The sequence below is a fragment of the Polypterus senegalus genome, chromosome 17 (genome assembly GCF_016835505.1).
Source record: "Polypterus senegalus isolate Bchr_013 chromosome 17, ASM1683550v1, whole genome shotgun sequence".
NCBI classification, from domain to species: domain Eukaryota; kingdom Metazoa; phylum Chordata; class Cladistia; order Polypteriformes; family Polypteridae; genus Polypterus; species Polypterus senegalus.
The window spans coordinates 85202977-85218730 of NC_053170.1; the positions used below are offsets into that span (position 1 = coordinate 85202977).

At 42.3% G+C, this 15754-nt stretch overlaps 1 protein-coding gene across 1 annotated transcript; it reads left to right on the forward strand.

Annotated features, from left to right (window-relative positions):
* The first annotated feature begins 257 nt into the window (after positions 1-257).
* On the forward strand, positions 258-15490 carry c17h17orf67 (chromosome 17 C17orf67 homolog). The gene is made up of 4 exons (XM_039740073.1): positions 258-369; positions 1316-1416; positions 7278-7411; positions 15331-15490. Exons 1-3 carry the CDS (start codon positions 288-290, stop codon positions 7392-7394), a joined length of 300 nt encoding a protein of 99 aa, XP_039596007.1. The 5' UTR covers positions 258-287; the 3' UTR covers positions 7395-7411; positions 15331-15490.
* Positions 15491-15754: the final 264 nt, after the last annotated feature.

Sequence of the window (15754 nt, forward strand, 5' to 3'; positions counted from 1 at the left end):
TTCTGACGTTTGTAAGAAATTAAAAGCCATCAGTGCATATGCATAGAATTTTTTTTAAAAAGAGACTATGTAGCTGTTTCACTTTCAATGGCGCTGCTGTACACACGCATACAAGCACACAGAGCCTCTCTCTGGATGGGCTGCCCCAGTGTAGGAAACTGAGCTGAAAGTAAACAGAGTTGACCCCTGCAAATTCACACTAGGGTGCTGAACTGGGCTGAGCCCACCGTGACGTGTCTCCTTAAAGCAGCCCCCGGCTCCGCCACTCTACTGATTCTCCAATTGGGATGCCTAGCAGAAAGGACAGAATTGCAATGAAGGTGTTGGTTCTTGTGTGTCTGTTGCTGGTGGCCCTGGCCCTCCTCACAGGTAAGCCCCTTTGGGAATGGCCCTGTGTCTCTTTTTTTTGCCCTAATTGTAAGAGTTTGAATTCTTAATTTCTAAAATGATCACAATACCTATTTTCTCTTTTAATGATCTTTAACATTTTTTATAGTAAACTGCAAAGTGCAAACCAACCTCCTTACATACTTATTCAAATATCATTGTTTTATTATACATTGCTGAAAAATGATTGTGTTAGTAAATCATTTAAGGAGGAGAATTGTATTTGATAAAAAGGTAAATGATTGCTGAGTATAAAATAATTCTTTTCGCTGCCATGCTTAAAAATATGCCACTTTTTTTTTTAATTCTTAAAAAAAGAAGAATGTTATCAAGTAAAGCGGGTTTATCATTGGCGAAATTTATTGTGTAACTCAGTTATGATTAAAGGAGCAAAGCCTTTATAGATCTAACACTGTAGTGTGCCTTTTAGATTAGAATGAATCAAATTTAGTCCAGGCATTAATTACAATTTTGCTTTTTTTTTTTAAATAAAAAAGCTTCCGCTCTTTTGCACAATGTGAAGAGACTGAGCCACATTGGGAGGTTTCCTTCCATGTTTTTGGGTCTTCAGCAAGTGCCCAGGACTCGAGATGCTGCATAGTTGCACCTGCTGACTTCATTTTTGCTCCGTTGAACGGGTTGAGTGCCATTTGCTCCACTTTGCCACGTTGCTGTGTCTCGAACAGCTGCCTTTCTGAGCTGTGCTTTATGTTTGCACTCCAATCACATCTTTGGAAAACCCTGAGCTCTCCAGAGGCAGGTCTCCTTCAATGGGGGCTTTGTTGCAGAAGCAAAGCTCAGAAGCAAGGGGGCTTTAGTGCCACCTCTGGCAGATGAAAACTGTACAAACAGTATTATCGGAATGGTGTTTCAGCAGATGAAATTTAACTATGACTGGTGTCTCTTTTTTTTTTTTTTCTAAACTCAGATGCTACACCCATCCTGACAGAGAAGCAAGCCAAGCAGCTTCTGAGGAGCAAGCGTGATGACAGGCCACGCAAAGCAGGGTATCCAGATGAGCCGATGCGGGTATCTATCTATCTGTCTTGTACATCAGGGTTTGCCTTGTTTCTTGCAAAGTGTGTCCTTCATACATACATTAGCATATAATAGATATAATCTCACAAATAGAATTCAGATAGACAAAATTTCCATCCATCCATTATCCAACCCGCTATATCCTAAACTACAGGGTCACGGGGGTCTGCTGGAGCCAATCTCAGCCAACACAGGGCGCAAGGCAGGAAACAAACCCCGGGCAGGGCGCCAGCGACAAAATTTACATCTTGACGATTTGTTTTGGATCGATAACACCACACTGTGATCCTAAATATTAATCAATCAAACAGTAGCAGCTAATGGGCATCTCATTAAAAAGGGAACATGCTCTGCTGGCAGAGGGGGGCCGTGTTTTGAAAGGGTGAGGGGCCGTGGTGACAGCAGTAGGAGAATTACATAATCTGTGCTTCTTTAGATGCCTGGCAGCTTTGCATTCCTGCAGTAATTTTTTCGATGCAAAAGTGCAAGGGTCTTGCTTAATGCCTGGGCCTAAGGGCTCTCTGGAGATTGGGGCCGTTCCCTCAAAGCTCTTTTTTTTTTATCACCATTCAGTTTTTTGGTTTAACTGTTTTTCATGAACTTTTAATCCTGTTGATGCAAGTTTCTGGACTTTGTTCCAAAAATGTCCACTGCTCCACCCAGCCCCAAAGTCTTCTTTCCGTCTAGCTTTTCAGGGATTACTCAGTCTTTTATTCTAGTTAATTATTAGAGTTTGGCGGTTTAAAACTGACTCTGTGTTGCACGGTGAGGAGTTAAAGGTTTGGTTGCATGGCTACTAAGAAAAAGATAATAAGGGTGATTTGTTTAGGCCAGTTGGCCGAATGCTTTGCCTTTTCGTGGCCACACCAGCTCTCCAGACCCTCCCGACACAACAGACACAAGGCACAGCACATCACACGTTTTATTTTACTTGCTTCCCAAATCTCCCACCTGCACAGCACATTATAAAAGTGCAGTAAACAAAAATCCACAGTTCTTTCTTTTCTTTTCTCTTCTTCCTTTTTCTCTTTTCCGCCTCCAGTCCCCCCTCCAGCAAGCTTCGTCCTCTTCCTCCCGACTCAGGCTCCCAGAATAAAGGCAGGCGGCTCCATTTAAGAGATCTCCGGAAGTATTTTCGGTGTCCTGAAGGCCGAAAGTATTTCTCGATAAAGCTGGAGCTCCACTAAGTAGGGCTCCCCAGTCCCCGTAATGCCAATGGCATCCAACAGGGCTGAGTCACAGAACTCCAATTCCCATGAAGCCCTGTGGGAAGCCGTGGCACTGCTGTAACCCAGGGGGACTGCCCGAGGGAGTTACTCTCCTGTATATATATTCTCTTCTCTGGTCCTTTCTCAGTGACTACACTCTCGGTCTGTTTCTGCCGTTATTTATGGTAAGTTAAATTTGCGTAATATATTAGTTTAGATCGTTTCATAGATTTGGCTAAAATAATTGAAATAAAGGAAATATGTGTGAATGTTTTTATTTATTCTAATAACTAGCCATGCCCTGTATTAATGAAACAGGAAAGAGAGAAGGGTCCTACTCGGATCCCCACTCCTGACGTCACGCTTCCCCCTCCCCTCGGCCCACAGCCTCTGTCTCAGATTAGCGTAAATATATCACTTCTGCAAGCGAACTATAATACATAGCGTGATGATAGAGGTCGCAAAATCAACTGGAATGTTCAAGCAAATTATCGAAAAAAAACGATCTAAATCCGTTAAGCAGTTCTCTCGTTCGCTAACTAAGCGGAGTTAAGATTACACCCCAAGGCAGACACGTGAGTGAGGAGGGCCTCGTCCCCTTTCCCACAGCCTGCTGCATCTCTCTCGGATTTGTGCAAATAAATCGGTACTGCAAGCAAACTATGATACTTAGCGCGATGAGGGAAGTCACAAATCAACAAAATGTTCAAGCAAATCAAGCAAACCCCGATCTAAATCTGTTAAGTAGTTTTCTCATGAAAAGTGGACAGATATACAGACAGCCATTGGATTTTATATATTTTGACAGATAGAGGGCGCTATCGTCCTCTTGAACCCTAGGACAATACGTCAGACACCAGGTTAAAGTCCAATAGTTGACTTAATAATATACAGTGCACAAAGCACCCTCCTCTCCACAATACTCATAAATTCCACAATACAATCACAATAAACCAATTCACCGCTCCCAGACACGTTGCCACCCTTCCACCCAGCTCAGCTCAACGCTCTGGTGTTTCTCAGAGTCTTTTATAGTCCCTGACCCGGAAGTGTTTTCCATCCTTCAGTCAATGTGACACCTTATCACTTCCGGGTCAGATAAAACTCCTTTTTCTTCAACCTGGAAGCACGTCATTCCTCTTGTCCATGTGACTCGGACGTACTTCCGGGGCGTAGGTCAAATAGTCACTGTTCCTACCTGCAGCGCCTTCTAGCGGCCCCTGTGGTATCCAGCAGGGCTGTAAAGGAAAACTCCAACGTCCATAATTCCCTGCTGGCATTCGGGGCACCTCCATGCTGCAGGGAGGGCTCCATCTGGTGGCCTGGGGGTGCTGGCCGGCCATATATCACAACATATATAGATGAATGCTGAACTGACTGTTTCATAAAATAGAAAATCAAATTATTTTTATTTTGGAACTATCATACGTATTCCTATTCAATTCACAACAGAAAATGGGCACTAAAAAGAAATCGGGAGCACAAAATCTGAATGAAAAATAAATATGTACCGAAAGACAACATGAGTATTCAAATACTTAAAAACAATGAATTTCAACCGGAAGTAAAAAATGTAAATGAAAATGAAGTCAATATTCCTAATGTGAGAGGATATGATAGATTTGTTTTTATCCATTTTGATTGAAGAAGGGCACTTATTTTCCCTTTTCGGCACCAGGTGTCGTTTTGCTACGCTAGGGCTCTGCGCACTTGTTCACTCACTGCTGCTGCTACCAAATAAGCACAACACTGAAGCACTCGGATTCTTCACTCCTTCCTGTTTGCATTAACTACACGGAGCTCAGAGTTTCATACCCGACCTAGGGTCTGCTTCTAGTTAAAGGGCTTAGGGCTCTCTTCACATGCTGTCGGTTAAAAAGGTCGGCTTATGTATTACATACAAGTCACATACAAATCCGTATAAAGAGACACACCCTTTATTACACAAACACACTGACACATTTCCAGTTTCCTTCTGTGTGCCTGATTTGTATATAAATGTATTCACACATTTTCCACTAATTTTTAGCAGGCCAGCAAAACAGTTCTTATTAAATCTATATTGGAAGAATAATGTAATATGGTGTAGAGGTTGATCTGCCATCCCGTCACTACTAGGACCAGCATTTTATACTCAGGGGTCTATCCCATCCAACATTGGCTGCTACAGCTCTGTCCTCATGTTACACTGGCCTCACAGAGCAGCATGGAGTGATGGGAAAACAATTCGCACAGGGAATTTCCAGGAAAACATTCGGCGAACAAGGTCACTTGTGAATCCGGTAAATTCACTGCAAAAAACGCTTTGATGAATTTCGCCAATTAACACTAACGGTATGTATTTCCACTCAGTCAGTTTTAAAATCCCCAATTAATCTAACATATTTACTGTATCTCTTGTGGATAAGTGAAAGAAAGAATTTTGGCCCTTGCAAAGTGTTGGGGTGCCTACCAGGTTGCCCCCTTTATTCTTCTACCGTACAAAGTAAATACGCGGTGGCACTCAAATCAAGAAAAATCACCATAATAAATATAGTCAAAAGGTCTGGGTTGCAGGGCCGTCTTAACACATGGGCATGTTGGGCAGTTACCTGGGGGTCTCACGAGCATAGGGGCCTCATACTAAGCTATGTATGTTGTGACTGCTGAGTGGTTGTATAGGTAGGGACCCCAGTACACTGCTTTGTCTGGGGGCCTATAATGCTGTTTAGATGGCCCTGCTGGGATGCTCTGTCCTTCTTTGAAGGTTTAGGTTCAAATTGTCCTGACTGGGCAAGAAAACAGATAATTAATTTCATGAGTAAAACTGGAGGAGCAAGCAAAATGCAAAACAAAAGAAAATAAAAATAAACCGAAGTGAGCGAAACCCAGACAAGAAGTAAAAAAACAAGGTCAAAAAGCAGGCAACAAGTTGAAAACCAGGAAATACGAGAAGAGCAAACAGACAAAATGTCAAAATGAAACTGAGGAGCTTATCCACAGATTGGATAAGGCTCATAGCGAAGGCGGAGCTTTTATGCTGGTTGCTGATTGAATCAAGGTCACAACCCTGGAAACCACGCCTCTAGAAACGTGGGTCATGACCCTGGTAGCAGTACACAATATCGTTTCTCTTAAAGAAAACAATACAGTCGACTTCGTTTAAGTTCACGGCCCCCGGACATGATTGCCATGTGCGTTTAAGTGGAGCGTGCGCTTAATAATAACATGTCAGTCCTGAAAGTTGACCATTCAGTTACCCCCACCGATTAGCCTTGTCAAACGCAATAAAACATTCATTAAAATAGACTACGGTGAAGAATATAGTGGATACATGTATAATACATACATGCACATTAACTGTTCAGATATACATGTACTGTACCTGTACGTCTTCAGCCATCCCTATTCTTTTTCGTTTTCTGTCTGGATTGCCGTTGTTCTACCAGTCTTGCAATATCAATTACTTATTCTTGTAAATTCGAGAAATCTGGCTAGGATGAACACCGTAATGTTTTACAACAGAGACTTGACTCTCCTTGTTGTCAAGTCTGTTTAAGACATAGACATGTTCAGCTAGACACAACGATTTTTGCGCATGGGACGACAAAGTCGACTCCATAGTCAAAAGTCATGACAGCTAACTTATCACAGTTGAGTTGTAAGGCTAATCCGTAATATCATTCGTTGCTGAGAGAGTTTTATTTAATGCATTGGCAGTTCTGAGACGACATTTACATGTACATAAGAACACGCTTCTAAAATGACTACAGTGTACACCTAGTAGCTGTTAGGCCTCAGTACAGTAGCGGGATTGGACATCAGCGCCTGAACAATCCATCTACAGCCGGTCACAAGAGCCGGGCTACTTACATCGTCACATGCTTGTTACGTCATTTGAGTGTGTCAATCAATAATGTTGTTTGACCAGTGGATGTGAAGAGACCGTGCAGTTAACCAGAGTGAATTTGGCTGGAGAGAATAGCAATAGGATCAATAATGTACATGCGCTTATCGATTGTGCACTCATCCGAAGTTATTGCCTGTTTACTTGACTTTATACAAATAGGGACCGTGCAAGTCACGCGCAACTAAGCGGAGCGTGCGCTTAACCGACATGCACTTAAGTGGAGTCAACTGTACATCACTATTCCACCTAAATAATGATACAAATGAGACACCGACATTGGAGGGCGTCTCTCTTTTATAGTGGTCCTGCCGGAGGGGGCGTGGTTAGCTACTCTCAGGGGGCGTCTTCTTTGGGCTGAAGAAGAAAAAAAGAGACAAGTCTGTTAATGGCAGCGCCCCCTCTCGCCCTGGCAGGGTAATACACACCTGAAATGAGTCTTTGAGGCGTCTCTCAGATGCACACGTGTGACACTTTGGAAATCTGAAAGAAACTAATCCACAATCATGAGTAAGGCATTCAGACTCCACACACAGTGTCACCAGACTGGGAACCTTGGTTGCTGACCACTGTTACCTCAATGCTGCCCCATTTTTAAAAGTGTTGATCTTTAGGCTCAGACCCCCCACCCTAAGAATTGTTTTGTCAGATAGATAACTAGATTTGATTGAGAAGAGACTGCTAAGTGTTCAGAAGCAGAAAACAGCTATTTCCACCCTCTTATATAACTCTCCTAAACCTTTCTTTTTTCCCAACAGGAGCACATGCTGCATCTGCAGCAGCTTGAACGCCGTGCTGAAGAAACCTTCCTGGAAAACTGGCTAAATCCACACTGTTACCCACGATGCAACAGGAATTATGGATACCCTGTTTAAAGTTTTAACCATGTACGGTGAGTTGAGAGATTGTAAAAGCACAAAGTCGTTTCTAGGTGACGTCTTTTCTCAAGGGTTCACATGATCACTGTGAGTGATCTAACAGAGAACCTTCAGAAATGGCACTCTGCCCAAATGTTACCTGAACTGCAGTATTTGACTTATCTTACAGATGAAAAGTAATCCGCTTTAAAAGAAATGACAGAAGAAAGCATTACTTTAAACCAGCATTAATTGATTAGAAGTAACGCGTCAAACTTTGCCTGAGCTATGTCAATGGCAACTCCATAAAAAGCACTTGAAACTGAATTGGCATTTGCGAACCCAGTGCCTCTTACTGCCTTGATCCTAAAGTCTGTTCCAATCATGTCAGAGGATTTACATGGCCCCACCAGAGCTAATTCAGCATGCCACTGGCAAATAACATATAGCCACTGGTGATTGAACCAGAGGCATCAGCGAGCCCCAAACCCCAAAACACGAACACACAATGAGTTCCAGGTTCAAATATTGGAAGGTTTATTCACCAAATACCTCTAACAGTAGTACAAGCACAGGTTTTCTTTCCAGTTCCTCTCCACAATGCTCTTTCTTCTCACCACTGCATTATCCCCCTCCAGTTCAGTGTTGCGCCTCATCCTCCCAGCTCCGACTCGGATGAATAAGAGAGTGCGGTCTCCTTTATTATGAACCCGGATCATCGCCCGATGTAGGGTCATACATAAGTACAATTCAATACAATATAATACAATTTATTTTTGTATAGCCCAAAATCACACAAGGAGTGCCGCAATGGGCTTTAACAGGCCCTGCCTCTTGACAGCCCCCCAGCTTCAACTCTCTAAGAAGACAAGGAACAACTCCCAAAAAACCCCAGCCAGTAGAGAAAAAATGGAAGAAACCTTGGGAAAAGCAGTTCAAAGAGTCCCATTTATTAGGGAGCACATCTTCCTGCAGCGCCCCCTTGAGGCATCCATAGACACCAGCAAGGCTGTGCTATCGAACTACAACTCCCGGCATTCCCTGCTGGTTCCTAAATGAAGGGTTATTGCCATCTAGCGCCTTGTGGGGGGCTGGGGCAGAAAGTCCCTAGTGACCTCTTCCTCTTCCTTTCCAGTGAGCTGTCCATCCGTCTAGTCTGGCCATCTCTTCCGGGTCTGGCCCCTTTCTCTTCTCTGGCTGAGATGCCTGTCTGCCTTCCAGGAGCCTCCCTTCTGGATAAGGAACCATCTCCTCTTCTGGCTGCAATGCCAGTCCAGCCCCCGTGGTATCTGCACCACGTACATTGAACACCTCCATGTTAATAGAGACCAGTACGTTCTTAAAAATAAAAATGGCAAACTGATTCTTCAGAGCGATGCCATAGTGGAATCATTCTTGGTTCCCAAAAGAACCATCCGCCTGAAGGTTATAGAAAGAATCTTTAGTTATTTAGATTTGTGACAATACTCGACAACTGTCATGGCTTGCAAAATAGATATATTTGGTAAGTTTTTAAGCTTTTCCTTCATGCCCCATACCCTCTATTGTAAAGCTCCATTGTGGGCAAGATATTTTTCAAAGTTATAGAAAGCACTTAACTTTAGAACAAAATTTCTTGTGCCAAGTGCCTTAATACCTTGTTTATGAAGCAATAACTTTGACGTACAAAATACCAAACTTATTCTTTAATTTAGCAGGCCAAAGAGCCAGTGCACCTCTAGCCCATTTATTTAAACATCGAAAGATCTGCTGCCCTATGCACAGTCACTCACCCTTATCCCTCAGATTCATTAAATGCTTCTTGACGAGACACAAGGGGTATGTTTTCTCAGAGACGTTCTTCAAATGTCTGAATTAGCCATTCTTATTATTTTAGGATCTAAGCAGGAGTTTACATTAAGATATGATAAGTTATTTATTATTTTGTAATTGAATTGCTTTGCTGTGTAGCAATGCTTGATAACAACTTACTTTCCATGAGCCCACTTTTTAATTACATCTTGCAATATTTAACATCTGGATGCAGAATAGATGCCTTCAGTGAAAATCAACTGTGTGAACGGTTTGCAGCAAACTGTAAAATTGGGCTGAAGTAGCAAAGGAGCACATACACCGCTCGCAAAATTAAGGGAACACTTAAATCACACATCGGATGTCAAAGAATGACATATTCAAGTGGAAAATCTTTACTGAGTAGTACTGTGTAATTCGTAAAATGATATAACAACGGTCAATGGAAACCAAAATCACCAATTCATTGAGGGCTGATTCAACATCACACTTAAAATCAAAGTCAAAATTTGAGATCACAGGCTGAGCCAACTTGTGTGAATCTCATCACGGCAACTCCTAATGTGAGTGGCCCTCACGTTCCTGTATGAACTCCCAATAACATCTGGGCACGCTCCTGATAAGAAGGTGGATGATGTCCTGGGAGATCTCCTCTCTAACCTGGATCAGGGCATCAGTGAGGTCCTGGACAGTCTGTGGTGCCACTTGGTGGTGTCAGATCCACCTATATGTAACGTCCCATATGTTCTCAGTTGGATTCAGATCTGGTGGATGTACGGGACAGTCAATGACATCAATACCTTTGTCATCCAGGAACTGCCTATACACTCTGGTCACATGAAGCCGGGCATTGTCCTGCACCAGAAAAAACCCAGGGCCCACTGCACCAGTATAAGGTCTCACAATGTCTCTAAGGATTTCATCCTGGTACCAAACAGTAGTCAGAGTACTGTAGCCTAGCACATGGAGGTCTGTGTGACCCTCCAAGGTTATGCCTTCCCAGATCATCGCTGACCCACCGCCAAACTGGAACATGCTGGATGATGTTACAGGCTGCGTAACTTTCACCACTGTGTCTCCAGACTCTTCACGTCTGTCACATGTGCCCAGGGTGATCCTGCTGTCATCTGTGTAGAGAATGGGGCAACAATGGCAGAGCTGCCAATTGTGTATTCTCTGACAAATGCTAATCGAGCTGCATGGTGATGGGCAGTGAGCACAGGGCCTACTAGAGGAGGTCAGGCCCTCATCCATCCATCATGGAGTCTGTTCATGACATTTTGTTAGAAACATGCACACCAATAGCCAGTTGGAGGTCATTTAGTAGGGCTCTGGCAGAGCTCCTCATATTCCTTCTCGCACAAATTAGCAGATACCAGTCCTGCTGCTGGGTTGATACCTTTCTATGGTCCTGTCCAGCTCTTCTTGTGTAACAGCCCATCTCTTGGTATCTCCTCCATGCTCTTGAGACTGTGCTGGGAGATGCAGCAAACCTTGTGATGAAACATATGGATTTGCTCTCACACTTTCGTCAGAAACATGCACACTAGTAGCCAGCTGGAGGTCATTTTGTAGGGCTCTGGCAGTGCTCCTCATGTTCCTCCTCGCACAAAGTAGGAGATACTAGTCTAGCTGCTGGTTTGATGCCCTTCTACGGCTCTGTCCAGCTCTTCTCATGTAACGGGATGTCTCCTGGTATCTCCTCCATGCTCTTGAGACTGTACTGGGAGATACAGCAAACCTTCTTGTGATGGCAAATATGGATGTGCCATCCTGGAGGAGCTGGACTACGTGTATAACCAGAATCAGCTACCAATAGTGACAAAGACACTAGCAAAACGCAAAACTAGAAAAGAAACAGTCAGGAAGGATAAGGAGAGAGCAATTGTCTGTGGCCACCATTCCCTTTGTGGGGTTGTCTTGCTGTTGCCTCTCCAGGTCACCTTTTGTCACTTTCATTGGCACCAAAGCAGGTGAAGTTGATTCACAATCACTTAAACTTCCTGAATGGACAGCACCATTTTGTGAGCTGGAGATGCTGGAGTCTATTGTTCTCAGTGTCATCTCTGCGATGGTTTAAATGCCAGCAAATTGGATAAGCAAACAGCTTAAAAAATGTTGGATGCCTTCCTTAGTGTTTCTGGTTACAAATCCCTTTGTATTCTTTTTGACTTCGCTCTTCAGTTAATGTTCAGACTTCTGGTAAAAGAGTTCTGCTTGTCTTCTCAGCTTCAGCTCTGCTTTCAGACTTTGACTTTGAATTATCTCCCCATCCCTTGTCCTCTTATTTTTACCATATATACTTGCATTTAAGTTCTCCCGTGGATAAGTCGGGGCTTGATTCTACCGTACAATCTCTGGTATTTTATAATATCGGTTGTATAAAAATTTAATGTGGAACACTCACGCTATTGGTCCAATATGCTAACACCCACCTGAGAGAATAACCACAGAGTACACTGCTTTTTTTTCCCCTACGTATTGTGCCTACATGACCACAAGGTAATATCCGAACTATTCCGAAGCGACGTTTGCACTGTTTTGTGTTTTTTGTATTTCACACCCTTTATCGTAAAAGCATCCCTTATCTGCGATGGAGCGTTTGATCAGAAGAAAATATGAAGCTGGTTTTAAATGAAACGTCGTTAAAGTGGTGAAAGAAATTGGTAACTGAGCTGCTGCAATAAAATTTGATGTGTCTGAGAAACTGATGTGAGTTTGGAGGAGGCAAGAAGATGTAAAAAAATAAAAATTTAAGGGTCGCATTTTTGAACTGGCGTATAAGTCGGGGTCAAATTTTATGATCGATTTTTTGGGTTTCAAGACGGACTTATACGCGAGTATATACGGTACTTGCTGCTCAGTTCTTTGACAGTACACATAATTTCCTAGTACAGTATAACTCTCAATCAATGATAAATACAGTTTGTTTCTTAATTGTAGCAAAAGGCCCACAACATTACTACACTTAGAGTAAGTAATTTTCATTGGCCCTTGCGACTGACTCCTGAGCAAGTCAATATTCTCCTATTCCTAAACAAATATGTATGCAGTACTTTTCAGAGATTAACAAGACAATTGTTGACACATACAATATATAAATAAAACATTTTCTGTGAAAATTGTTAATTGTTAAGAATTGTGCACTTTGAGAATTTTATTTATCCCTTAAATATTTTTTTAGAACAGTTTATTGTGTGGTGTGGAAGAAATAAATTGGAAACATATTAAAGAAAGAAATTTTGCCCTTGCAATATTAATAACTAATTAACATGAAGAACCAGGCAGGAGGAAGCCTGTTCATTACATCTTTAAACATATTAAAGAAAGTTTGCTTTCACAATATTAATAACTAATTAACCTGAAGAACCAGGCAGGAGGAAGCCTGTTCATTGTGTCTTTAATTATCTCTTTGTGAAGAGGGATACACTCCGTCACAGCAGTTTGTGAAGGAATGATCCCAGAGCAAAGTCACAGTCCCATATTTATAGACAACTTAATTTACATAACATGCATCACCTGACATTTGCTGTGATCGGTTCAAAAGACAGGAGATGTTTTCAGCAGAGAGCATAGTCAGTTTACATTCTGAAAATAGGTCCCCTTCCATTACATTTTTGTCCTTCTCAAGCATTACCCTTCTTTAATGAAATTTCTGTGTATGTGTGTGACGATGTGGGTTCTGGCTCCACACTCCCATGGCTGTTTGGGAACCCTTGAACCCAACACCGTTGATAATGTAACCGAGTGAGCTAGTCAATGGAGGCAAATTACTGAGCAAGGGGAAGGTAGAAAGTGCAAAAGTGCTTTTATTTAAAAACCAACAAAAACAGTGTTCCATAAATAGTGCAGTTCTTCACAGTTCTTCATTAAATAAATAATCCATTAAAAGAACGTGGAGGTTAAAAATCAATAGAAAAAACAATCCTTTAAAACGTGAGGTTAAATCTTCTTATGGAAGCAGTCTTAAAACACTAACAAATCCGGTGCTTTTCTGGTAGCGTCTCTGTTAGCGTCTCACCTGCTTATCCCGTTTGGGCTTCGCAGCAGGCAAGACGCTCTATGCAGCTGCCCTCCTACATCACACATTCGAGACTGGAGACCTCCCGATCCCTGGCTCCGGTATGGCACTCATCCCAGTCCCGGAGAACTTGGTTTCCCACAACGGCCAGGTCGCTCACGTTGGGGATTCCCACCACCAAGTCTCCTGACTTCCGCTGCCTTTCAATGGCCTCTCTGCGGCCAGTCGCCTTCCCTGGTCACTCCCGCTACCTGATCGCTCAGCGGGAGCGACATCAACACAAACGCGTGGGTGTCGGCCTAACACCCAGCTTCCACGCAGCTGTCCACGGCGCCATTCGCTCGCCCGTCCGCTCGCTCTTCGCGGCTCTCTCTCTCTTTCACCGACCTGCTTCCTCTCCTGCTCCTGGTAACCTCCGTCCTCTCCTTTCCTTTCTCTCTCCACTTTTTTTCCCCTTTAAAACCGACTCGCGCTTCTTTTTAAAATGTGAGGGGCCATCACAGCTGTAGCATTAGCCACGGGAGCAATCACGAATGTGGGCAGTTCCTCACCTGTGCACACGGTGAGAAACGCCCACATCGACGACTGCCCCGCGGCTCGCTACAACATCGCCCCCCTTCACGAAGCCGCCTCGGGTGCGGTGATTATTTATTTAAAATAAAATGGCCTTCGCTCAATGAGCTGTGGACCCATAACACCACAATGTGACAACTGCCAAGTCTTATTGGGTGCATGGAAATGTCATCTGCAAACATCATAGTCTATGGGGACTCCAGTCTGACCTCATCAACCTGTCCATCACCATTGCAAACAGGAAAGGGTCCAGAGTCAATCCTTGATGTAATCCCACTGTTATCTTGAACCAGACTGTCATTCCTACCACACACCTCACCATAGTCACACTGTTCGCATGCATAACCTGCACCACCATCACATACTTTTCTGCTACTCCCGACTTCTTCATATCGCACCATAACTCCTCTGTTAGCACCCAGTCATACGCTTTCTCTAAGTCCACAAACACGCAATCCAATTCCTTCTGACCTTCTCTGTTCTTCTCCATCAACACTCTTTTTTACAAAGTTCCAAAATAGAGAAATAAGTGTGTTAAAGGAATCCCATAATAAAGCTGATCGAAAGGTGCAAACATATCATTATAAAGATCTCTGAAGGTTGGATTCCTAATGCCTTCCAAAACGTAAATACTGTATAGTTGAAGGAGGACTCAAATGCAAAATAATCTTTTAATGGAGCAACAGAGAGCAGGGTCTTTTCCTTAAAATGTCTTCTAGATTGGCTCCATATTTTGAGTGAATGAAGAACAATTACTGGTATACTGGCGACAATTATTAATGACTGGTGTCACAGAGCAGATAATACAGAGAGGTCAAGGGCCTGCCCTTAACTTCCTGACTCTGCTTTTTGTTTCATGTAGACTAGCCAAAGTACTTGATGTTTCTGGTATGAATAAATGGGGAAAAACCTTATTTTAAAAATTCAACATGGCTAAACAAAACCCACCATGAGGCAACAAGATATATAAAGCTGTAAGATGATGAAACTGTTATCCAGATTAGCTGAGAAGGAAATATCTCATGTACCTGTGCCTGTGGTCTTTAAGATTGCTGGTGACGATGTCCTCCATTAGCAGTAGCGCACTCCTGCTGCCTGATGGGAACTGTGGTCCCCACATCGGTGCAGGTTTTTAGGATTCCCCCCTACTGTTATAACATATACCCTAAATTTTAAGTTGGATTAATGGTAAGGCACATGCAATATTTAATGAAAATTGGCTCAACTGTTTTTGCGAGATTAACGAACGAACAAACAGTCAAACAAACAACTTATCATTTTATCTTGAGCGATGGGAAAAGCGCTATATAAAAGTTGGTATTATTATTTAAATACATCAAGAGCTGTCTTAGAAAATTGCATTGTTCTCTGTTTTCTTTTTAAGTGTGGCTGAATGTTTTTTTTATTGGTTTTGAAGCATACGGTTGTATTTGCTAAATTAATCTTATGTGTTTGGTTGAGTTGCTTTCTGTTGTAATATTTTGTTTTCAAATAACGGCAAGAAAAAAAAAGTTTAATTCTGAGATGTAATCGAAATTTTAGCGCTAACACGTTTTCTTTTTAATTCAGGACATGAATCAGTTCTGTGGTAATGTGGAACAGAAGAGGAGTCCAGCATGGAAATTTCAAGCTTGTCAACTACATGCCAAATATATAATTATGAAATGTAATTTTTTGAACAGTTCATTTTCTGCCTATATTAAAGATGCTGTGCTTTTGCTTTAGTAAACACCCAGTTTAACTCGCTGTTTGTATACTTCGACCAATTTTACAAATCTAGACATTTAAAGGCAAATAATGAGCGAATGGCTTTTCTACTTGGTATGTTATTTGTTCATATTAAAGATATATAGTTTAATGCATCATATGTGTTACTGCTAGTTAATAAAATGTAATCATATTCTTAAGAGTTAAAGTATGATAAAATCTTGTGAAGACTGAAAAGACGCTAAAACAAATACAAACGCATGTATGATTACATAAAACACACAGA

What these genes read in the sequence shown, in the direction of transcription:
- c17h17orf67 (XM_039740073.1), top strand. Translation starts at nt 288, where the DNA reads ATGCCTAGCAGAAAGGACAGAATTGCAATGAAGGTGTTGGTTCTTGTG. An exon ending in GGCCCTGGCCCTCCTCACAG is followed by an intron (nt 370 to 1,315) that starts GTAAGCCCCTTT and finishes TTCTAAACTCAG; the next exon opens with ATGCTACACCCATCCTGACA. An exon ending in ATCCAGATGAGCCGATGCGG is followed by an intron (nt 1,417 to 7,277) that starts GTATCTATCTAT and finishes TTTTCCCAACAG; the next exon opens with GAGCACATGCTGCATCTGCA.